General features: G+C 44.1%; 1 protein-coding gene and 1 non-coding gene across 2 annotated transcripts; both read right to left on the reverse strand.

Moving 5' to 3' along the window:
• Nucleotides 1-2,197: 2,197 nt before the first annotated feature.
• Nucleotides 2,198-16,115, reverse strand: LOC140358138 (suppressor of cytokine signaling 7-like). The gene is made up of 13 exons (XM_072442812.1): nucleotides 15,502-16,115; nucleotides 15,223-15,349; nucleotides 14,291-14,724; nucleotides 13,967-14,153; nucleotides 13,352-13,413; nucleotides 7,837-7,935; nucleotides 7,471-7,596; nucleotides 7,095-7,231; nucleotides 6,700-6,868; nucleotides 6,473-6,601; nucleotides 4,059-4,194; nucleotides 3,823-3,903; nucleotides 2,198-2,402 (listed from the first exon to the last, which is right to left on the reverse strand). Exons 1-12 carry the CDS (start codon nucleotides 15,860-15,862, stop codon nucleotides 3,831-3,833), a joined length of 2,040 nt encoding a protein of 679 aa, XP_072298913.1. The 5' UTR covers nucleotides 15,863-16,115; the 3' UTR covers nucleotides 2,198-2,402; nucleotides 3,823-3,830.
• Nucleotides 16,116-22,654: 6,539 nt separating this feature from the next.
• On the reverse strand, nucleotides 22,655-22,736 carry trnas-uga (transfer RNA serine (anticodon UGA)). Its single transcript has one exon. It is a non-coding gene; the product is annotated as a tRNA-Ser (tRNA).
• Nucleotides 22,737-24,595: the final 1,859 nt, after the last annotated feature.

The following is a 24,595-nucleotide window of genomic DNA, read 5'->3' on the forward strand; positions in this document are numbered from 1 at the left end:
CTTGATCTCTATGGAAAAACACCAAGTGCCTTGATGTGAGGCTGACCAATGAGAAATGTGACCCGCCTATTCCAGAATATCTAATAAAACCAACCAGCATGGGAAAAAACGGGGTGAGACACAGGAGGATCACGCAGGCTGCATACCACAGCCTGCGTGATCAGTCCCGGCGTTCTCTCCCAAGCTTGCCATACAAATGTCTGATATTTCTGTGTCGTTTCATATTCTAAGTTGAATTGTGTTCTTGATGTGTTACGGAAGAGCATCGGTGTATTGTCTGATTCCATGACACAAGACTAAGTTTAATGACCACATTTTACATTTCAAGAGTTTGTATTAATTTTGCAATGGAGTCAGACCAGGTTCAGAGCCAGGACTTGAACCCACAACCTCAGAACAGCTCAGATTTAGAGTCTCTGGTCTAAACCTCTGGACCAAACAGACACAGATGTCTATAAACATTTAGATTATTTAACAGGTAAATTACTGAAGTTGTGGCTCAGATTCATGTTTTTAGATTGAAAGATTCTGTATATTCCAGTTTCCTGTGGCTCAGGAGGTTAAGCCTCTCAGGTGTCAGTCTGAGGTTGCTGGTTCAATTCTTGCTCCCACACAAACACCTGAACATCTTGGGACTAAACCAAGATCAAAGTTTAAGAGAAAGTGTTTGAAATAAAGAACCTGAATTGTTTTTTAAAGTCAAACTGGAGGTAGGATTAGAACCCACTACCTTCCAGTAGAATGGCTCCTTTTCACACGAGCCGAGCGTTTGGACCTGAACCACACACACACACACACACACACACACGAGCCGAGCGTTTTGACCTGCACCACAAACACACACACACGAGCCGAGCGTTTGGACCTGCACCACAAACACACACACACACACGAGCCGAGCGTTTGGACCTGCACCACAAACACACACACACACGAGCCGAGCGTTTGGACCTGAACCACTAACACACACACGAGCCGAGCGTTTGGACCTGAACCACAAAAACACACGAGTCTTTAAACGCTTCGTAAGATTTGTATTTTAAATATCATAAACACTCTCAGATGCGACATAAACAAGTTCAAATCCAACTTTTACAGAGAACAGTTGTAAAGCTGATTTATTCCGGACGACAAAAACATTGGGCCTGATGTTCGTCCAATCAGAAAGAGTCTGTAACACGGTGACATCATCGTTAGTTTTGTTCCAATGTTTATGAAAAATAATCCTCATCAAATCTGTGATATTTTATTGACATTTACGCAGTGACATCATCCTCCGACAACTCCCACAATCCTTAGCATCCTTCAGAAATCCGGGTTTAGTCCAAGTTCAATCCAGGGCCAAGTTCTAGACCTGGTTTAGTCCTGATCCGGGTCCAGGGTTCCGTTTGATCAAAAGGTTTTGCAGTTTTTGGGTCAATTTTTGAACCTCGAGTCAAACAAAAACTGCTCCAAACACAAAACTATTATAAAATGAACAATTGAAGACAAACAGCTGCCACAAAATAAAAAGTGCAAAACTAAAACGTAAGAGACAAAGTCAGAGTAAAAACCAACACATTTTGGGCTCGTTTCGAAATAAAGTTCAAGTTCCGATGTTTTTCCATTCGTACAATTCATAAGAAATACTTTGAATTAATAAAGAGAAAAGTCACAGAAACACATCATTTATATCTCCAGTTTAGATTCTGTTTTGTCACATGTTAAACCTTTTTCAGGCGTTTGAGAAAAGCCTGAACTTGATGTGTTTGATAGAAAAGTAAAACATGATCTCAGTTCAGTTTAGTCCTGGTTTAGTCCTGGTTTAGTCCTGGTTTAGTCCTGGTTTAGACCTGGTTTAGACCTGGTTTAGACCTGGTTTAGTCCTGGTTTAGTCCTGGTTTAGTCCTGGTTTAGTCCTGGTTTAGTGGCTCAAAACATGTAAAATAAATAATAAATAATGTAATAATAAAAGAAAATAATAAATAAACTGAACCATGACCGTAAACATTTTTGCTTCGCCATTAATTTACTCGGATCTGATCTTGATTATTAAATATACAATGTAATCAAATTAAATTTATGTTTAAAGTTTAGTCCAGGTTTAGTCCAAGTTTAGTCTCTCCATGGACTTGCTCCCCAAGACCTGGTCCTTGGTCCTGGTCCTTGGTCCTGGTCCTTGGTCCTGGTGGCGACTTGAGTCCAGTTTTTGTTTGAAAGTTTTAAAATCGTCCCAGCGATGACATCATCAGGAGGCGCGGTCTCCACATCCCCGTGGCCCCTCCCCCTCTGGACAAAGCAGCCAATCACGGAGCTCGGAGGGAGGGCGGATCATCTAAGAGCCGCTGATTGGACGAGGCTGCAGGTCGGAGGCGGGGCCTTCTCTCTGAGCTGATTGGCCGATTCAGACGAACGAAAAGAATCTGGCAAAAGAAAAAAAATATTTTAATTGTTTTTATTTAAAATAAAAGAAAACATGTCACGCCTCTTTCATAATAAAAATACATTTGATTTAGCATTTGAACACAGGGGACGGCTCGAGACAGGGTTACCATGGAGACAGAGACACAGCTCACTAGGGGCAATTTAGAGTGGCCAACTTTGCCACATGGGTGTGTTTGGAGGAGGCGTGTCCAGGGTGATCCCGCCTAAAGCCCAAAGTCACTGGGACAGGCTCCAGTGACCTGTGCGGCAGAACATGAATGAATGAAAAGCTCTTTGAAAGACGCATCTTTTGCTTTCGGTTTAACTCAAAATGAACTTTATTTATTTTTTTCTGCTCCAAAAAATATGATTGTGCCATTAAGTATCAAGGAAATCTCAAAAGTGCTTTTTTACAAATGAGTCAAAACAAAAACTAAAGAGACTAAACCAGAACCAAAGTAATTTAAACGTTATTACTCATGACACTTTATTTAAAATCACAATATCGATGTAAAACAGTTATTATTATTAGGTCCGAGCGTGATGTCACTAATGCATTTCACATGTTCCTTTAGAACCACAAAACTGTTCTTTCAAAATGTTTATTTTGGCATCCCGATCTAAACCAGAACCAAAGTAATTTAAACGTTATTACTCATGACACTTTATTTAAAATCACAATATCGATGTAAAACAGTTATTATTATTAGGTCCGAGCGTGATGTCACTAATGCATTTCACATGTTCCTTTAGAACCACAAAACTGTTCTTTCAAAATGTTTATTTTGGCATCCCGATCAAAACATCCAATCAGACTCATGTCATATTTGTTACGGCGTAATAACAATCCTCTCATGTTATTACAATGGGAAAATTGCCAAATCCCTGAAATTTTAACATGATAAAGTTTACACTTTTGCAAACTCCTCCTCGGGCGTTAAGACACAAACCTTTCGCAAAATATTGACATTTTCAGTAGACAATAATGCCCTTAATTGTAAAGCAAAGGGGAGAATGTGCGATAGCACCACAGATTCTGCAGTATGTGTAATAGAAGGAGTAACATTGGGGCTCTTGCGTTGTGGCGTGGAGAGGGCCGATTATTGCCGCTTGCAGCTATATTTAGTATTATTATTTGGCCTGTGGACTCTTCTAGACGGGACAGTCGAGCGTGAAACGGGGACGAGAGAGAAGGGAGGACAAATTGTCAGAGCAAAGGCCTGAACTCTCGACACCGTGGCCGGTCCAACCACTCGACTGCCCGGCTGCTCCGCCATGTCAAACACTTTTTATGATGCAGTTTCACCTTGATGTTCGAATGTTTGAGCTGGAAATCTATTTCAAGCTTTTCCCACAATAAATATGTTTTATTTTTATTGTGACGATGGTCCATCAGAGCGCCCCCTGGTGGACACTGACCTGAGCTGCTACGTCTGCTTCAGCTGGACCTCCTCCTCAGGGTCGTAGAAGTAGAACCTCCTCAAGTACAAGATCAGAGGCCTGCAAAGAAGACCGGGTTTAGACCGGGTCTAAACCGGGTTTAGATCGGGTCTAGACCGGGTTTAGACCGGGTTCGGTCCCCGTTCGGGCCCCCTTCCATCTCAGTTCAGACCCCGTTCAGTCCCCGTTCAGTCCCCGTTCAGTCCCGGTCTTACGTGGGCAGGGGCAGGTTCTGGATGTGGTCGATCCTCACAGTTTGTCTGATGCAGAAGCGACACAGATGCTGCAGCGTTTTCACTGAACTGAAACGAGAAACTGGATACAAGAGCTGCACCGGGGTCGGAGGTGAACCTGAGGGGGGAGGGGGGTGACGAGGAGGGGGGGGGGGGGGGGAACAGAAAAAGCATCACACTATTTATTATTATTTTCGTTTTACAGAGGCTAAATTGACTCGACCTGAAGAAAAAGTGCTTGGTCTGAAAACAGAACCTGCTCGTGTAAAAGAACCAAGCCCCCGGCAGCCAAGATGGCCGCCTATTCAAGTCTATGGGAGCATGTCGCCAGTTAGCCTTTAGCTCTCCAGCAACGCGCGGCCCAAGTTTCCGTACCACGTGATTGCGCTGACCAATCAGAGAGAGTTACAAGAGCAGAGCCCAGTGTGATATAAAGCGAAATATTAAACTACTGGTTTTAAGAATACTGAAGGATTTTGAACCGGAGAAAGTCGACCCGAACACGAGGTGAGGAGTGAGAACGGAGCACAGGGCGAGCAGAGAGCAGCTGTCACTGCGTCGTCATAAAATCAAGCCATTTTCACTCATGGATCTATTAAAATATGAGCCCAGCTCATCAGAGCAATTTGTTTGTATCAGTTTGATTATATTATATACAGAGTGCAAAACTAGATTTTGGTCAATACATATACAAAATGTACATTGTCATGACTCAATATTTTAGTGTTATAATTCAGTGTTTTGTGGTTTATCGCAAATAAAATATAAAACCATAAAAAATGTCTGGTTTGTAAACGTTTTTGCTGACAATGGAAATAATTCTGATTCTTGTAAGTACATGGAATGTATGATCTAAAATGTATTTCTTAAATTACGGATTTTTTATCTGCCAAATGGCAATCATTCAGCAACATGTCAAATGTATTCACATGTTTATCTATCACAAAACATGTATTTATGCTAAAGTCATGATGAAGTCAGTATTTATGCTAAAGTCATGATGAAGTCAGTATTTATGCTAAAGTCATGATGAAGTCAGTATTTATGCTGCTTGTGTCATACAGATAAAACACTGATGGACACGAAACGTAACATTAGTTTATACCAGGCAAAACGCTCCAATTCCTCGCTTTCTTTCCGTAGCATTTCTCACGTTCTTTCAGTTTTTCAGGCAAAACTATTTAAAGACATCGCTTCTGAGCAGTAGATCCGCGGCCCTCAGATCCGTGGTGGTCATTAGTTCCATGATTTGTTCAGTTATTAAACTCATGGATCATATTTACGCCTGTAGCTCAGTCGTGGCATTTAGGCTCTTCCACGGCATCTCGGCCCGTTCACTTCACCTACATGCGCTCCGATTGGTCTAGACGGTCACGAGCTGGGCTAGAGTGGCGCGCTAGAGCGTAGCCGAAGCTAACAACTTAAAATGCGTTTTAAAGACAACTGAAGAATCTTAAAGGCGCAATGGACGATTTTTCGGCGATTTGAGAACGCAGGCGGAAGTGCGCATGCGCACTCCCCCGTGCGGACTGATACAACACACACGTGTGTTTGTTTATTAGCGCAACGGAGCGCATCGCTCGTCTCCCGTAGATTTATGTCCACTTCTGCGTCAGCTCGAACTGTCTTTCTCCGTCTTCATTTTGCCCCGTACACTGAGGGAACTATATTATGATAGATCAATGTGGCAGGACAAATGATTTATCCACGCCACAAGGAAATATCATAAAAATTTGCTGAAAAAAATCGTCCATTCCACCTTTAAAATTAAAAAAAGTCAATGACCAAAAAATAGGTAAGAATTGTCGCTATATCCGACATTTTTGAAAGCTCTAGGTGCTTTTTCAGCCGAACACGAGCAGTTTTTCGTTACATTGCGCTCTAGGAAAAAAAGCTTTCTGGGCCGCGGGATTTCTTTGGCTGCAGTACCAATGGAGTGGCCACTGGGGGAGTCTGCGACATGCTGTGGCTAGCCATACCCTATCCAGATAATATAATAGATCCATGAAAAGACTGACAACACTGCCACTTTTTCTAAAGCTAGTCTGTGCTTGGCCGCTCAGGTCTGTGCTGCGCTGTGATTGGCCGCTCTGGTCTGTGCTGTGATTGGCCGCTCTGGTCTGTGCTGTGATTGGCCCTCTGGTCTGTGCTGTGATTGGCCGCTCTGGTCTGTGCTGTGATTGGACGCTCTGGTCTGCGCTGTGATTGGACGCTCTGGTCTGCGCTGTGATTGGACGCTCTGGTCGGCGCTGTGATTGGACGCTCTGATCTGCGCTGTGATTGGACGCTCTGGTCTGTGCTGTGATTGGACGCTCTGGTCCGCGCTGTAATTGGACGCTCTGGTCTGTGCTGTAATTGGACGCTCTGGTCTGTGCTGTGTTGTGATTGGCTCGTACCTGGGACTCTGGAGCGCAGGAAGTACAGGAACTTTCCGTTCTTGGAGTGAGCGATGGCTCTGTCGATGAACTCCACCACAGAGTGACAGCGATCCTCAAACTTGGGCTGACACCACAGGCTGAACGTCCCTGTAACCAGAGGGTTTATGGTCCTGTTTAGTCCTGATTTGGACCCGGTTCAGACTCGGTTCAGACCCGGTTCAGACCCGGTTCAGACCCGGTCTCACCTCTGTAGTGCTCCATCCTGGTGTGGTGCGTGACGTTCTGGGACCTGAAGCTCAGACTCAGGATGTATCTCGGGTCAGAACTGTCTCGGACCAGAAACGATCCATCAGGTTTTTCCTTAAGCTTCGCCTCAGCGTCCTCCCAGTTCATCGGCCCCCAATACCAGCCACACTGAGGAAGAAGAGGAGGAGGAGGAGGGTTAGAGGAAGAGCAACACCAGCCGCACTGAGGAAGAGGAGGGTTAGAGGAAGAGCAACACCAGCCACACTGAGGACGAAGAGGAGGAAGAAGATGTGGAAGAGGAGGGGTAAGAGGCGGGGTTAAGGTGACAGAGGGTTAAAGGGTCAGAGGTCAGTGCAGAGGGTCAAAGCAGACGATAGTAGACGATGGTTCAAACCTTCTCCAGTTCTCTGAGGCTGGTGGCGAAGCTGCCACCGTCTGATTGGCTGAGAGGGCAGCGAGGGGCGGGTCTTGGTGGTGGGCGTGTGTCAGGGCGTAGCGGGATGGGGCGGGGCAAACCTCGCAGAAACGCGTCTGAAACAAACATGTTCAACGTCTGTCAATCAAACTCATTTTATTTACACGTGTATAAGCCTCATACAAATTAATTAATTAAGTTTTTTTTTAAAACACATAATATTTTGAAATGTTAGTTCATTTGTAAAAGCTAATAAAATAAAAACAAGTACTCAAGTATGAGTTGGTGAAAGATTAAATATGATCGGCTGGTGGTGGGCGGGGTATTTGAAGGTGGTTGAAGCTTATTGGCTTACCATTGAGGCTGAGGCTGTGGTGCATGGCGCCGACAGCAGGGGGCAGCATCAGGCTCCGAGGAGGTAACGACTGCATGGACACGCCCATTCCACCATCCAGGTGAGGGGGCGGGCCCGCATAGTCATCTATCCAATCAGAAAGAAGCAGCGAGGCAGAGTCAGGGAGAGCCAATCATAACAGAGACGTGTTTTTGCGTTTGTGCTACAGTAAAACAGATTCAAAACGGTCCAACACGATGTTCAGGATCGATCTGACGCTGAAACAGGTTTAGAAGATCAAACCTTTTCCACGATGTCAAAATTTAGGAAAATCTATATTTTACAATCGGGACGAAACCAAAATAAAGTTAAAACCTGGAGTTTTACCGAGCAAACTGAGACTGCGGCGCGGAGGAGGAGGAGGAGTGGGAGGATGAAGAGCGCTTCTGCGAGAGATGTCCAGGTCCACCATGGAAACCGTCTCACCTGAGAAAGACCCAGAGTTAGGACTAAACCAGGACTAAAGCAGGTCTAAAGCAGGTCTAAACCAGGACTAAAGCAGGACTAAACTAGGTCTGAAGCAGGACTAAAGCAGGTCTAAACCAGGACTAAAGCAGGACTAAACTAGGACTAAAGCAGGTCTAAACCAGGACTAAAGCAGGACTAAACTAGGTCTGAAGCAGGACTAAAGCAGGTCTAAACCAGGACTAAAGCAGGACTAAAGCAGGACTAAACTAGGTCTGAAGCAGGATTAAAGCATGACTAAACCAGGACTAAAGTAGGACTAAAGCAGGACTAAACTAGGTCTAAAGCAGGTCTAAACTAGGTCTGAAGCAGGACTAAAGCAGGACTAAACTAGGTCTAAAGCAGGACTAAACTAGGACTAAAGCAGGTCTAAACCAGGACTAAAGCAGGTCTAAACCAGGACTAAAGCAGGACTAAAGCAGGACTGAACTAGGTCTGAAGCAGGTCTAAACTAGGTCTAAACCAGGACTAAAGCAGGACTAAACTAGGTCTGAAGCAGGACTAAAGCAGGTCTAAACCAGGACTAAAGCAGGACTAAAGCAGGACTAAACTAGGTCTGAAGCAGGATTAAAGCATGACTAAACCAGGACTAAAGTAGGACTAAAGCAGGACTAAACTAGGTCTAAAGCAGGTCTAAACTAGGTCTGAAGCAGGACTAAAGCAGGACTAAACTAGGTCTAAAGCAGGACTAAAGGAGGTCTAAAGGAGGACTAAACTAGGACTAACGCAGGTCTAAACCAGGACTAAAGCAGGTCTAAACCAGGACTAAAGCAGGACTAAAGCAGGACTGAACTAGGTCTGAAGCAGGTCTAAACTAGGTCTGAAGCAGGACTAAACCAGGACTAAACTAGGTCTAAAGCAGGACTAAAGCAGGTCTAAAGGAGGACTAAACTAGGACTAAAGCAGGTCTAAAGCAAGTCTAAAGCAGGACTAAAACAGGTCTAAACTAGGTCTAAAGCAGGACTAAAGCAGGACTAAACTAGGTCTAAAGCAGGTCTAAAGCAGGTCTAAACTAGGTCTGAAGCAGGACTAAAGCAGGACTAAACTAGGTCTAAAGCAGGACTAAAGCAGGTCTAAAGCAGGACTAAACTAGGACTAAAACAGGTCTAAACTAGGTCTAAAGCAGGACTAAAGCAGGACTAAAACAGGTCTAAACTAGGTCTAAAGCAGGACTAAAGCAGGACTAAAGCAGGACTAAACTAGGACTAAACTAGGTCTGAAGCAGGACTAAAGCAGGACTAAACTAGGTCTGAAGCAGGACTAAAGCAGGTCTAAACCAGGACTAAAGCAGGACTAAAGCAGGACTAAACTAGGTCTGAAGCAGGATTAAAGCATGACTAAACCAGGACTAAAGTAGGACTAAAGCAGGACTAAACTAGGTCTAAAGCAGGTCTAAACTAGGTCTGAAGCAGGACTAAAGCAGGACTAAACTAGGTCTAAAGCAGGACTAAAGGAGGTCTAAAGGAGGACTAAACTAGGACTAAAGCAGGTCTAAAGCAGGACTAAAACAGGTCTAAACTAGGTCTAAAGCAGGACTAAAGCAGGACTAAACTAGGTCTGAAGCAGGACTAAAGCAGGTCTAAACCAGGACTAAAGCAGGACTAAAGCAGGACTGAACTAGGTCTGAAGCAGGTCTAAACTAGGTCTGAAGTAGGACTAAACCAGGACTAAACTAGGTCTAAAGCAGGACTAAAGCAGGTCTAAAGGAGGACTAAACTAGGACTAAAGCAGGTCTAAAGCAAGTCTAAAGCAGGACTAAAACAGGTCTAAACTAGGTCTAAAGCAGGACTAAAGCAGGACTAAACTAGGTCTAAACTAGGTCTGAAGCAGGACTAAAGCAGGACTAAACTAGGTCTAAAGCAGGACTAAAGCAGGTCTAAAGGAGGACTAAACTAGGACTAAAGCAGGTCTAAAGCAAGTCTAAAGCAGGACTAAAACAGGTCTAAACTAGGTCTAAAGCAGGACTAAAGCAGGACTAAACTAGGTCTAAACTAGGTCTGAAGCAGGACTAAAGCAGGACTAAACTAGGTCTAAAGCAGGACTAAAGCAGGTCTAAAGGAGGACTAAACTAGGACTAAACTAGGTCTGAAGCAGGACTAAAGCAGGTCTAAAGCAGGACTAAAGCAGGTCTAAAGCAGGACTAAAACAGGTCTAAAGCAGGTCTAAACTAGGTCTAAACTAGGTCTGAAGCAGGACTAAAGCAGGACTAAACTAGGTCTGAAGCAGGACTAAAACAGGTCTAAAGCAGGTCTAAACTAGGTCTAAACTAGGTCTGAAGCAGGACTAAAGCAGGACTAAACTAGGTCTAAAGCAGGACTAAACTAGGTCTAAAGCAGGTCTAAAGCAGGACTAAAGCAGGTCTAAAGCAGGACTAAAGCAGGTCTAAAGCAGGTCTAAACCAGGAGTAAACCAGGACTAAACCAGGACTGAAGGAGGTCTAAACCAGGTCTAAAGCAAGTCTAAACCAGGACTAAAGCAGGTCAAAACGAGGTCTAAAGCAGGACTAAAACATAACTAAAGCAGGACTAAACTAGGTCTGAAGCAGGACTAAAGCAGGACTAAAGCAGGACTAAAGCAGGACTAAACTAGGTCTGAAGCAGGACTAAAGCAGGTCTAAACCAGGACTAAAGCAGGACTAAAGCAGGACTGAACTAGGTCTGAAGCAGGACTAAAGGAGGTCTAAAGGAGGACTAAACTAGGACTAAAGCAGGTCTAAACCAGGACTAAAGCAAGACTAAAGCAGGACTGAACTAGGTCTGAAGCAGGTCTAAACTAGGTCTGAAGCAGGACTAAACCAGGACTAAACTAGGTCTAAAGCAGGACTAAAGCAGGTCTAAAGGAGGACTAAACTAGGACTAAAGCAGGTCTAAAGCAAGTCTAAAGCAGGACTAAAACAGGTCTAAACTAGATCTAAAGCAGGACTAAAGCAGGACTAAACTAGGTCTAAAGCAGGTCTAAACTAGGTCTGAAGCAGGACTAAAGCAGGACTAAACTAGGTCTAAAGCAGGACTAAAGCAGGTCTAAAGGAGGACTAAACTAGGACTAAAACAGGTCTAAACTAGGTCTAAAGCAGGACTAAAGCAGGACTAAAGCAGGACTAAACTAGGACTAAACTAGGTCTGAAGCAGGACTAAAGCAGGACTAAACTAGGTCTGAAGCAGGACTAAAGCAGGTCTAAACCAGGACTAAAGCAGGACTAAAGCAGGACTAAACTAGGTCTGAAGCAGGATTAAAGCATGACTAAACCAGGACTAAAGTAGGACTAAAGCAGGACTAAACTAGGTCTAAAGCAGGTCTAAACTAGGTCTGAAGCAGGACTAAAGCAGGACTAAACTAGGTCTAAAGCAGGACTAAAGGAGGTCTAAAGGAGGACTAAACTAGGACTAAAGCAGGTCTAAAACAGGTCTAAAGCAGGTCTAAACTAGGTCTAAACTAGGTCTGAAGCAGGACTAAAGCAGGACTAAACTAGGTCTGAAGCAGGACTAAAACAGGTCTAAAGCAGGTCTAAACTAGGTCTAAACTAGGTCTGAAGCAGGACTAAAGCAGGTCTAAACCAGGACTAAAGCAGGACTAAAGCAGGACTGAACTAGGTCTGAATCAGGTCTAAACTAGGTCTGAAGTAGGACTAAACCAGGACTAAACTAGGTCTAAAGCAGGACTAAAGCAGGTCTAAAGGAGGACTAAACTAGGACTAAAGCAGGTCTAAAGCAAGTCTAAAGCAGGACTAAAACAGGTCTAAACTAGGTCTAAAGCAGGACTAAAGCAGGACTAAACTAGGTCTAAACTAGGTCTGAAGCAGGACTAAAGCAGGACTAAAGCAGGACTAAACTAGGTCTAAAGCAGAACTAAAGCAGGTCTAAAGGAGGACTAAAGCAGGTCTAAAGCAAGTCTAAAGCAGGACTAAAACAGGTCTAAACTAGGTCTAAAGCAGGACTAAAGCAGGACTAAACTAGGTCTAAACTAGGTCTGAAGCAGGACTAAAGCAGGACTAAACTAGGTCTAAAGCAGGACTAAAGCAGGTCTAAAGGAGGACTAAACTAGGACTAAACTAGGTCTGAAGCAGGACTAAAGCAGGTCTAAAGCAGGACTAAAGCAGGTCTAAAGCAGGACTAAAACAGGTCTAAAGCAGGTCTAAACTAGGTCTAAACTAGGTCTGAAGCAGGACTAAAGCAGGACTAAACTAGGTCTGAAGCAGGACTAAAACAGGTCTAAAGCAGGTCTAAACTAGGTCTGAAGCAGGACTAAAGCAGGACTAAACTAGGTCTAAAGCAGGACTAAACTAGGTCTAAAGCAGGTCTAAAGCAGGACTAAAGCAGGTCTAAAGCAGGTCTAAACCAGGAGTAAACCAGGACTAAAGCTGGACTAAACCAGGACTGAAGGAGGTCTAAACCAGGTCTAAAGCAAGTCTAAACCAGGACTAAAGCAGGTCAAAACGAGGTCTAAAGCAGGACTAAAACAGAACTAAAGCAGGACTAAACTAGGTCTGAAGCAGGACTAAAGCAGGTCTAAACCAGGACTAAAGCAGGACTAAAGCAGGACTAAAGCAGGACTAAACTAGGTCTGAAGCAGGACTAAAGCAGGTCTAAACCAGGACTAAAGCAGGACTAAAGCAGGACTGAACTAGGTCTGAAGCAGGACTAAAGGAGGTCTAAAGGAGGACTAAACTAGGACTAAAGCAGGTCTAAACCAGGACTAAAGCAAGACTAAAGCAGGACTGAACTAGGTCTGAAGCAGGTCTAAACTAGGTCTGAAGCAGGACTAAACCAGGACTAAACTAGGTCTAAAGCAGGACTAAAGCAGGTCTAAAGGAGGACTAAACTAGGACTAAAGCAGGTCTAAAGCAAGTCTAAAGCAGGACTAAAACAGGTCTAAACTAGATCTAAAGCAGGACTAAAGCAGGACTAAACTAGGTCTAAAGCAGGTCTAAACTAGGTCTGAAGCAGGACTAAAGCAGGACTAAACAAGGTCTAAACAAGGTCTAAACTAGGTCTAAACGAGGTCTAAACAAGGTCTAAACTAGGACTAAACCAGGTCTAAAGCAGGAGTAACCAGGAGAAAGCTGGACTAAACAGGTCTAAAGCAGGACTAAACCAGGAGTAAAGCAGGTCTAAACCAGGTCTGAATAAGGGCTAAAGGAGGTCTAAACCAGGACTAAACAAGATATAACGCAGAACTAAAGAAGGTCCAAAGTAGGTCAAAAGGAGGTCTAAAGCAGGACTAAACCAGGACAAAAGCAGGTCTAAAGCAGGTCTAAACCAGGAGTAAACCAGGAGTAAACCAGGACTAAAAACAGGTCTAAAGCAGGACTAAACTAGGTCAAAAGCAGGTCTAAAGCAGGTCTAAAGGAGGTCTAAAGGAGGTCTAAAGGAGGTCTAACCAGTGAAGGCAGGAGTGAATGGCACCGGTGAGAAGGCACTGAGGGGTCTGGACATCTGCAGCCTGCAACAGAGAAACACAACATCAACATAACAGTCCAGCTTTAGTCCCAGATTAGTCCAAGTCTAGTCCAGAGCCAAGTTTTTTCTGTCTGAGACGTGGCTAAACAAGAACAGCTTTTTACTCATTTATTTCACTTCTCTACAAAGCCTCTACATCGCATTATGACCTGGAAATATCATATCATGGCTCTTGACAAAGCGAGTGCCGTGCGTCGATAAACAGGAAACGGCTGTTGCTAACGCGCTTTGCTAGTTTTGTTTTGCTAAGGCTCAACATATAAGTTATAATCAGTGGAAATTAATGAGTCTGCGTTTCTTGTCCAATCATCTGGCTGTGGAGCTCCTCCTGAGCTAAAGTCCACCTGGAGCCCAAGAGAACAGGCTTTGGGAGCTAGAACCTCTCAGGGTCTTATTTATTCATTTCAGGGACAGTTCATATTCATAAAAATGTCTGTAAATATGCCAGAATTAGCCCGCGGGTCCACTTTGGATCCAAGAAACAGACCAGACCTGTTTGAGTCCCGGTTCAGTCCCGGTTCAGTCCAGGTTCAGACCTGGTTGGGTCCTGGTCCTGGGTGCTGGAGCCGGACCCCCACACGTCCAGCAGACTTCCCCCAGACGAGGTGGACGAGGCCAGACTGGGCCGTTTGTCCGTGAGTCCTGGTCCGGCTCCAGAGCTGCGAGTCCGGAACAGTTTAGAGAGACGCAGCTTCAGAGAGCCTTTTCTGGACTTTCCCCGAGCTGAGGGGGGGGGGGGGGGGGGGGGGGGGTCAGGGGGGAGGGGGGTCAGGGGTCAGAGAGAGGGGAGAAGGACAGAGATGTTGTACATTTACTTCCAGAGATTGAGTTGCTGGTCGTGTTTGTGCTTTGGGACTCACATCTGAAGGAGCTGAGTTTGTCCGTCTCCAGGACAACCAGAGGAGACAGAGAGCGCCCCCCAGAGGCCACACACAGTTTGGGTGTTGGTGCTCTGCTCTGAGGCTGAGACCTGGACCCTTGCTCTGAAACCTGCTCTGCTCTGTGGTCTGAGATCCGGTCCAGACTCCGGTTTAGTCCTTTCCTCAGCTCTGTGCCCTGGGGCCCCTGAGGCCCCTGGAGGCCCTCCAGCACCAGCAGAGCGTCGCTTGTGTTCAGCTCCTCGTCGGGTTTACGTCCCGGAGCAGAGCTGTGGCACGAGCAGTTTCCCGCATCGCGTTCTTCCCCCATTTGCCCCAAACGCCTCGCCAGGGCCAGAACCACAGAGTCCTGGTCCTTCAGCGGCTCCCAGGGGCCCGAGGGAGCCACGGACGAACTGCCCTCAGGAACGATCAGCCTGGACACAAAAGAGAAAGAGACTGAGGAGACTGAAGAGATGTTTAGACGTTATTACTTTTTTGTTCAGACGTTATTACTTTTATATTTAGACGTTATTACTTTTTTGTTCAGACGTTATTACTTTTATATTTAGACGTTATTACTTTTATGTTCAGACGTTATTACTTTTTTGTTCAGACGTTAAGACGTTATTACTTTTATGTTCAGACGTTATTACTTTTATATTTAGACATTATTACTTTTATGTTCAGACTTTGTTACTTTTATGTTCAGACATTATTACTTTTTTGTTCAGACGTTATTACTTTTTTGTTCAGACGTTAAGACGTTATTACTTTTATGTTTCTTTTATGTTTAGACGTTATTACTTTTATGTTTAGATGGAAAAAAAGCAATAATAAATAAAAACAACCCTCAAAGTCTCAAACTGAGGGTTCAAATGAAGAAGGAGATGTAGATTTGACCCCTCCATGACCTCCTGACCCTTGGGCCTTACCTGGGGGCGGTCCTGGGGTCCAGCAGACCCAGTCTCAGGGCCTGGTCTAACAGCGCCGGGGGCCACATGGAGAAGGGCCCGTTTGGATCCGAGTTCTGAGACGTCTGGAGCCAAGAGTCCACCGAGTCTGAGAGCAACAATGAAAGCACCTGGAGTTAAGGGTGGAGCTAAAGGTGGAGCAGAGTTAAGGGTGGAGCAGGGTTAAAGGGATGGAGCAGAGTTAAAGGTGGAGCAGAGTTAAAGGGATGTAGCAGAGTGTGTGGTTGGACTTTGTCAGACCTGTGGCCGCAGACGAGGCGCTGCTCGCGGCTTCGCTCCGGAGCAGGTTCTGCAGGATCATCATTTGAGCCTCCGCTGCCACGGGCTCTGGAGCTCTGCCGGGGCTGAGCGGAGCCTCCAGGCCGCCCGTAGGCTCGCCTTTCCCGGGTAGAGGAGAGCTGTAGTGCGGGGACGAGGCGCGGCCTCGCGGGCTCCCGGTGCCGCCGCAGTCTCGCGCGGGTTTCACGGGAACAAACCCGTCCTCGCGCTCGTCCAGGCGCGCGTACTCGTCCGCGTGCACGAGCTGCATGAGGACAAAGTCCGGAGTGGCAGGAGCGGCAGGAGCGGCAGGCGCGGCAGCGGCGTCCCGCGGCTCCGTCATCCTCCAGCTGTTAGCCGCGGTTAGCCGCGGTTAGCCTTAGCTTGGGTTTGCTCGGCTCTTGCATAACACACACAGGGCTAACGGCAACCGGATACCGGCGGGCCGCGTGCGCTCCGCGGGCCGGGCCCCGCGCCGCAGCCGCAAACACGCATCCGAACCGAGCCGAACTGAGACAGCGCAGACAGCGGGCTCTGCGGGGCCATAGTCCGGTGCTCCAAAGCAGGCGAGAGCTCCAACCTATCAGCTGTGAACAAGCTAGAGGCACATCGCCATGGCAACGTGTGGAAACAGACACGCGGCTCCAGCCGCCATTTTGTGACTGTAAAGTTTATTGAAGAACAAACAGAGCTGGAGTTTTGATTATATTTTTCTCTTAAATGTTATTGTCATTATTATTATTAATTCATCAAACGTTTTAGTTTCTTAGGGTTGTTAATAAGTTCTAAACTGTTCATGATGGTTAGGGTTAGGGTTTTTAATTATTAAATAATTAAAAAAGGACACGTTATCTGCTCCACATGACGGGCATGTGTGCTGTCCACTCCACCACCGGCTCTGAACATTCATGTCTGTGGATATTGATCAAATTATTGTCAAGTCTGTGTCTTATTTATCATGAGTCAAGACGATCTTGCTGCATATGGGTCACAATGAACTATTCTGTGTATTTTAACTATTCTGTGTATTTTCTGATTATCTGTGGACTAGTCTAAACAATCTTAAAGCGGACGTCATAGCGAAGGTCAGGCCATGTTTATCAGAGCCAAGCAACAGCGATATAAAACACAGCTAATTCTTGTGACGGGTCGAATCTCAGCTGCAAGACGAACAACATGCCGCTGTTTTGCCTGTTTTTCCCTGTTTTCATCAAATAAAGAACTTGAGAACGATCTTCGCCTCTCGCAGTCTGTATAGACTAAACTTCGACAGAATTGGTGGAGGATGCGGGTCTCTCATCTCATCGTGCTTGGAAAGGAAACATCTGAATTTTGCTCTAAACGATTCCCTTCTGGATGTCGGCTGACGACGCAGAGCGTCCAGTAACGGTTCAGCTGGGAATGATGGAGAACAAGGACACCGAGCCGAGACAAGAGGAGTCAATTGCCAGTTTATTTTTGACCTACCATTGTGACTGGGACATTCAACAAAAGTAAGGCAGAAACCTCTTGTATTTATTACGAAAATCTGCACATTGAAAATGCTAAATTGTTGAAGTTTGCCAAAACTTGATCTAAATTTTCCACATTGCACAAGTATGAATTTAGTGAATGTTAGCTCATTAGTTTAGACAATCAGTTGGACTGATTTAAAAGGGAGTTGGACTCCGGGAAAAATAAATAAAAATAATAGAAAACGTGGAACTAAGAAAGCTACTACTTGGCTTAAAGCACTCTACTGACAAGATTAACTACCCTCTGTGGCTAGGTGAAATTTGTATTTATTTAATTCATTTTATTTTTTCAAGTTTTTATTCTATTTACATTTTTAAATAAATAAATTTTAATCTTAAATCTTTAATTTTAAATTTATTTATTTTTTCCCCCTAAACTTATTTTATTTTATTATTATTGTTATAATTATTGTTCAAATTATTTATTTGTTTTGTTTGTTTTTGAAATACCACTGACTGCCACACTTTTTTATTATCAAATAATAATAATAATAATCAAAAATTAAAAATTAAGATATAGATAAATTAAATAAAATGGACCTTATTCCAGTCAAAATGAATACATTTTTGAAGGATCTCGAAAACACAATCCGTGCAAATGAACAAATCCCAAAGGAAGCAAAAAAGCAAACTACACAAATGAAGAACCTCTTCCAAAAATATGCAGAGAAAAGATTGATTAATCACGGTGATGAAGAAGTGGCTCCCACAGAACAACAATGGAATTGTATTAATGAATATCATCAATCTAAGGTCCTGCATTACATAACACATCAGATTTGGACAGTGAAAGGAAAAACTGTTGACAAAAAGAAACTGAAAGAACATGAAGAAAAATTATCATTTTCAGTGAAACTACATAAAATGGCAAAAGACATTTTAATCAGAAAAGAGAGACTATTTTTGGCCAATATTCAGGTGAAACCAGAAGAGCATCAAACAATCAGAAAAAACAAAATGAAACAGAAAAACAGAAGCGATAAGCGCATCCCTTTTGGAGCGAATAACAAAGATGAAGACTCTAGAACCGATGAGGAGAGCGAGCAGACTGGGGTACAAGGTCGACGTCACAGCTATAGCGCCCCCCTCTGGCCAGAGGAGAACTGCAGTGCCTCTCCACTGAAAACAAACATCATAGCGCATATGCACAACAGGCGAAAGAACTGAAGAAAATTATGACAGAAACGGAACAAGAAAAACCAGCTCCCCACACTTCTACTCCAGCGGTTCCTCCGCTGCAGTACTCATCCATGGATTCATCTATGATAAGAGATACAACCAGCACCATACCACAGCTGCCAACGAAACATGCTGTAGTCTCGGGTACTCGGACTATGGTCCCGTCAGAACCCACTCAAGAACAAAGACAGTTGCAGGATTTGAAGCAACAGGTGTTAGCTCTGACAACATTGGTTTCCAGCCAAAATCACATCTCCAAATTCATGCTCGAGCAAACAGTGGCTCAAAAAGAACAACTTGCCACCAATGCATGGTCACCACCTGGATTGGCTTCGGACACAGATGAAGAAAGAAGATTACAACGACTACTGGAAGAAAAGGAACGGGAAGTGGCGGCTGAGCTACGCAGGAAACAAGAAAAACAGCTTGGACGAAAGGGGGAACCAGTCACAGTCCTAGGAACTGGGCTAATAGAAGCTAAAAGTAAGAAGCAAGCACAGCAGAAACCCCACATTCAAAGAGGAGTGGAGCAACAGAAGAAAACGGGTTTAGACCCATTTGTGTCAACACCAAATCAATATGTGGTGGGAGCATTCACAGGAATGGTGGATGAGCATGGATACGATGACGCTTTCCTGAGTGGAGAACTTCACCCGCTCCCCGTGGACAAAGGTACCAAGGAAGAAGAGGATGAGGTTTCTAGCGCTGAAGAAGCTCCTCCTCTCATTGCACCTCTCTGAATGACTGCAAGTAACCAAGAAGTGTACCAACCATTCGCATTGAAAGATCTAGAAGGGCTGATGTTAAAACTGCCCGAACTGACACAAGGTGCGCCGGCCTTCCTCAGAGCATTGACCACGAATACAGCGGGAGAAACACTTTGCTGGGGAGATGTGTCTGCAATTCTTATAAGAGCAACAGATGAGAATACGGCGGCCAGGATCCGTTCTGAAGTATCCAAACAGATTCATGCTCCAGTTAGAGCATCCACATCATTTGCCACCATAAAGCCTCAGTTAACTCAGGTACTTAAAGGAATGTATCCCACCTGCCTTCCTGACGCACTGTTGGCTCTGGAAATGAAAAATGGTGAAGACTACTTTACATATAAGCAAAGAGCTAAAGCACAGTTCCATGATGCAACTGGAGAGCCCATACAACCTGGTACTGGCAACACTATCATGTTCTTTTCTACTCTGGTGAAAGGACTACCCAAATGTGTCCAGGATCATTTGGCTGACGTTGTTGGTCTTTACTCAAAGACAGAAAAAGAGTTTGATGCCAACTGCCAACATCACGTTGCTAAGTACCTGAAGGAAAAAATGGACGGAATGAGGATATGGAAAAAATGAAAATGGCAAAGATCAAATTTCAACTCAAAAAGGTCCAAGAAGAGGTGAATGATAAAAAGAAGCAAAATAAGTCTGCCAAGGTAATGGCTGTGGCAACAGAAGAGAATCCAGTGTCAGACAGTGCCCAACAGATTGCTATGGCGGTTAAAATGGTCCTGGGACAAGTACAACCCACTATGGCACAACCACAGGCCGTCCCATCCGCCACAGGACCAAAGAACAACACACCTGCTTCAGAAATCATCTACAATCAAGGACGTGAACGTAATACATTCTCTCATGGAAGAGGACGTGGGGCAGGAGCTGGAAGAGGACAAAACAGGTTCAGCGTGGCTCCTGATCAGTGCTTAAACTGCTTTGGAACTGGACATTGGGCTCAAGACTGCCCCATAGGGTAAACACAAAGAGGTCAACACCAAATGGCCCCAAACCAACCTGGCCAATTTCAAAGACCTCAAATGATGAATATGAGCCAACACATGTCAAGCCAGAATCATCTACCACCACCCTTGCCCCTTGTGGTTATACCACATCTTTGGGCCCTGGGCTGGCACTGTTTCTGTTTTTCACCAATATTATTGTTATTGCCTGTGTATTGATTATGATTGGATGCTGTGCTGTCTTAGATCACTTATAGAACACTTGATTGCATCTGCTCTTACTAGACAACCTGCTTATCTTTTGACCCTGATTACACATGCTATTACTCTGCCAAACACGAATCTAACTCTGATAGTGACGAGACTCCTATAATTTTTCCAGAATCTGTCTAATCTGATTACTATATCCCACCATGTGTTTACGCTAACTGGGGATGCTCCTTGTCTCACATAGATTTTTACTAAATTAGTTATTTTAAGGATTTGCTTGATTATATAATGATTTAATTTGATTTCTAAACATTTAATATGTTTTTGGGGGCTTTACCTTCTGTTAATTTGTGAAGTTGCGTCTGGCGCCTCTTTAGTGTGATCACATGTGAATGTGATCAAAAGGGGGAATTGTGGATATTGATCAAATTATTGTCAAGTCTGTGTCTTATTTATCATGAGTCAAGACGATCTTGCTGCATATGGGTCACAATGAACTATTCTGTGTATTTTAACTATTCTGTGTATTTTCTGATTATCTGTGGACTAGTCTAAACAATCTTAAAGCGGACGTCATAGCGAAGGTCAGGCCATGTTTATCAGAGCCAAGCAACAGCGATATAAAACACAGCTAATTCTTGTGACGGGTCGAATCTCAGCTGCAAGACGAACAACATGCCGCTGTTTTGCCTGTTTTTCCCTGTTTTCATCAAATAAAGAACTTGAGAACGATCTTCGCCTCTCGCAGTCTGTATAGACTAAACTTCAACATGTCCATAAGTCAGATAAAAATGTCATGACAGGGACAGAGTTCTACACAAATACATGATATTAAATCACTTTATATTCTGGCCCTGTTTTTACATTATTTTCTTACATATACATACATATCATACATATTTCACATTTTACATGATTAGAATTCTGCTGCTCTGACAGTCACGGCCACAGATTTCTCTAGCTTCATTAAACATCACTGGCTCTACAGTAAACAGCGCCTCTCAGCGGTGTCTTTAGGCACTGCAGGTGTTTCATTTACGTTTTACAACATGAGCTGATATAATAATATTATTCATGCAGATACTGTGTAAAGACTTGTCACGGTTCAGATTCACGTCACATATGTTTTATCACTGTTTCAATCTATAAACCCTTCAAAACTGTGTGAAGTAATACATGTTAAATTCCGTCTCATTTCCAAAAGTTTGAGTGGAACATAATGTGATTTAACTGTAAAAAGTGGGATTCACCTCAGAATTTCACAATAAAAGCCTTGGACACGTGAGTGACGTCAGAGCTGCTTTAAACACATTTAACTCGGGATTTTGCTGCATTTAACTGCACATGTTTTACCTGACAAATGCTCAGAAATGTTGAGCTACAATAGTTGTTACTTTTAAATACAGATATACTACACACTTAAACACTTATTATACTTTTGTGAAGTATGAAGTATGAACACTTCTTAACACCGGTCACTGCACTGTTCACTTTCTGCACTGCGTCTGTAAGTTTGACTGTAAAAATATGTCTCTTTTCATCTTATAGTAAATTGTTTTTCTTCTCTTTAATGCGTGTCTTCTTTGATTTGATATACCTTACTTTTATTATTGTTCATCGTCTGTGGATTTTGTTCCCTGACAATGGAAATAAACCTTTTCTGAAGCTAGAATATAGACTTATTTCAAATCTTTGAAATAGAAAAGCAAATTGACTTTTTAAACTGAAAATTCAAAATGTTTTTTAAATCATTAGTATTTAAATCAGTGAATCCCTGAAAATATCTGTGACGATGCATTTTAAAGGGTTTATTATTATATTTACTTAAAAGGTCTATTATAGTTCACTTCTTTCATGCCGCAGCTCTGGACGCTGGCTCATGTGTGTTTGTGGTTCATTTTTGGGAGTAAAATGTGACGTGTGAATCCAACAGGCCTGAAGTGTCTGATGTAGAGCAGAACCAGGACAGAACCTGGAGTCACTTTAAAGCCTAAAGTCTGCTTCATCTTCTGTCTCACACTGGGAAAAGATGATGTTTTATCCTTGTCACACAAATCCTTTTGCTCTTCTGTCTTTGCTGCTGTTTGTCTGAAGGTTTCATGTGTTTGTGTTTCAGCAGCAGATGTCAGTGTGTCCTGGGCACGCGGCTCCTGGGGTCAGTGTATCCTGAGCACACGGCTCCTGGGGTCAGTGTATCCTGAGCACACGGCTCCTGGGGTCAGTGTATCCTGAGCACACGCTCCTGGGTCACGTGTGAAAGTGTCTTGAAGAAAGGTTCCATCAGCTGTACATCAAACAAGACTCGAGTTTTCTAAAGATTGATGTTTTAGAAGCTGTTACTAAAAGCCGCCACCAGAGGGCGCCAGTTAGCCACATTCAATCTTAAAAGGTTTAGTTTTATTACATAGCATAAAGTGAGAACAGAAGCTGAGGCTTCAAAGCCTGAATTTCCAGAGCCAGAGGAACCAGAACCTAAAGAACCCGAGGTAAAGTTCCATACCGCTGCGAGCAGGGTTCGAACCTGCGCGGGGAAACCCCATTGGATTTCAAGTCCAACGCCTTAACCACTCGGCCATCGCAGCTGCAGTCAGTGTCTACCGACATGTTTGATATACGTCACGTGACTGTTTCAGACGTCGGCCACAAGTGCTTTTTACTTGACGTGTGGACCAATAAAATAAAATAACATGTGCAACTGTCTGTGACGTGTCTTCAATCTTCAAATATGTTTGGATGCCATCACCGCAATAATAATGTTTAATGTATTTTCCTCCCACAGAGAGTAAAGATTGGCCATAAAACAGCTCCTACAAACACCAAACTGTATCTGATTGTGACGCATCAAATAGAAGGATTTGTTCAGCTCTAATTCTAGGTCTGGTCTATTAAAATGTCCAGTACTTGTACTACAATACAAGGATACAATGACAAAGGCATCTCATGACCTCTTGGGCTTTGTCAAAGCACTGGAGGTCAAAGCACTGGTAGAACAACTTTTAGGACTACGACAAAGTCTGAGGAATGAAGTCTGGCGGTGATGCAACACTCGGATGCCAACCGCCATAAAACAACAACAACAACAACAACTTGTACTGCAGAACTTTAACTCCAGTACTGTGACTCCAGTACTTGTACTGCAGAACTTTAACTCCAGTACTGTGACTCCAGTACTGTGACTCCAGCACTTTGACTCCAGTACTTGTACTGCAGAACTTTAACTCCAGTACTGTGACACCAGTACTGTGACTCCAGTACTTGTACTGCAGAACTTTAACTCCAGTACTGTGACTCCAGTACTGTGACTCCAGCACTTTGACTCCAGTACTTGTACTGCAGAACTTTAACTCCAGTACTTTGACTCCGGTACAGTGACTCCGGTACTGTGACTCCGGTACTTTGACTCCGGTACTTTGACTCCAGTACTTTGACTCCGGTACTGTGACTCCGGTACTGTGACTCCGGTACTATGACTCCGGTACTTTGACTCCGGTACAGTGACTCCGGTACTGTGACTCCGGTACTTTGACTCCGGTACTTTGACTCCAGTACTGTGACTCCGGTACTGTGACTCCGGTACTGTGACTCCGGTACTTTGACTCCGGTACTTTGACTCCAGTACTTTGACTCCAGTACTTTGACTCCAGTACTGTGACTCCAGTACTGTGACTCCAGTACTGTGACTCCAGTACTTTGACTCCGGTACTTGTGTTACTTCCTTTGCAGACTGTGTTTTTTTGTAGTTGCTCGGATCGGCAGCATGACTCACAGATAAACCTGTCTCACCTGTGCCTCGCCCCTCTGCCAACCTGACTCCTCCCTCTGCCTCCCTGACTCCTCCCTCTGCCTCCCTGACTCCTCCCTCTGCTGTCACAGACTGAAGTAGGAAACACTCAGTGTGCGTTTGCTCAAAGGCACCTCAGCAGCTTCAAACCCTCAACAATCTGCTCCAGCACAGGTCAGTGTTACTAGGCCAACTACTATTACTGCTACTACAACTACTACTACTACTGGTGGTGTAGTGCAGTACTTGGTCTGCTTCACACACTTACACTGTGATTCTCTTATACTGATTTAATTCCACTAAAGAGAAAACTTCTGCTGCTGCTGTCAATCCTGCACTTTATGTCACCACTTCTTTGATTCAAGTCAACATTAGTTTGTAAAATACACTGCAATAAATGTAATTTCTGTGGAAGTGAAAGTTAAACTTAAAGGTTGATCTGAGTCTTATTTCCTCGTGGTGTGGACAGCCAATTAGTCCTGCCACGTATCAATCATAAAACGCACCTACCGCTCACCTGCAGCCGCGTGCGGCTCGCCCCACGTTTCCGCGCATTGATCTATCATAATATAGTTCCCTCAGTGTACAGGACAAAATGAAGACGGAGAAAGACAGTACGAGCTGACTCAGAAGAAGACGGAAATCTAGGGGAGACGAGAG

The sequence above is a fragment of the Eucyclogobius newberryi genome, unplaced genomic scaffold (assembly GCF_026437365.1).
Source record: "Eucyclogobius newberryi isolate DKJ021-1_F unplaced genomic scaffold, fEucNew1.0.hap1 SCAF_13, whole genome shotgun sequence".
Classification (NCBI taxonomy): Eukaryota; Metazoa; Chordata; class Actinopteri; order Gobiiformes; family Gobiidae; genus Eucyclogobius; species Eucyclogobius newberryi.

Coding starts and splice junctions, on each gene's coding strand:
- LOC140358138 (XM_072442812.1), bottom strand. CDS start 15,862: ATGACGGAGCCGCGGGACGCCGCTGCCGCGCCTGCCGCTCCTGCCGCT. Junction 14,154..14,290: donor CAAACTCAGCTCCTTCAGAT/GTGAGTCCCAAA, acceptor CCCCCCCCTCAG/CTCGGGGAAAGTCCAGAAAA. Junction 7,232..7,470: donor CCACAGCCTCAGCCTCAATG/GTAAGCCAATAA, acceptor TGTTTGTTTCAG/ACGCGTTTCTGCGAGGTTTG.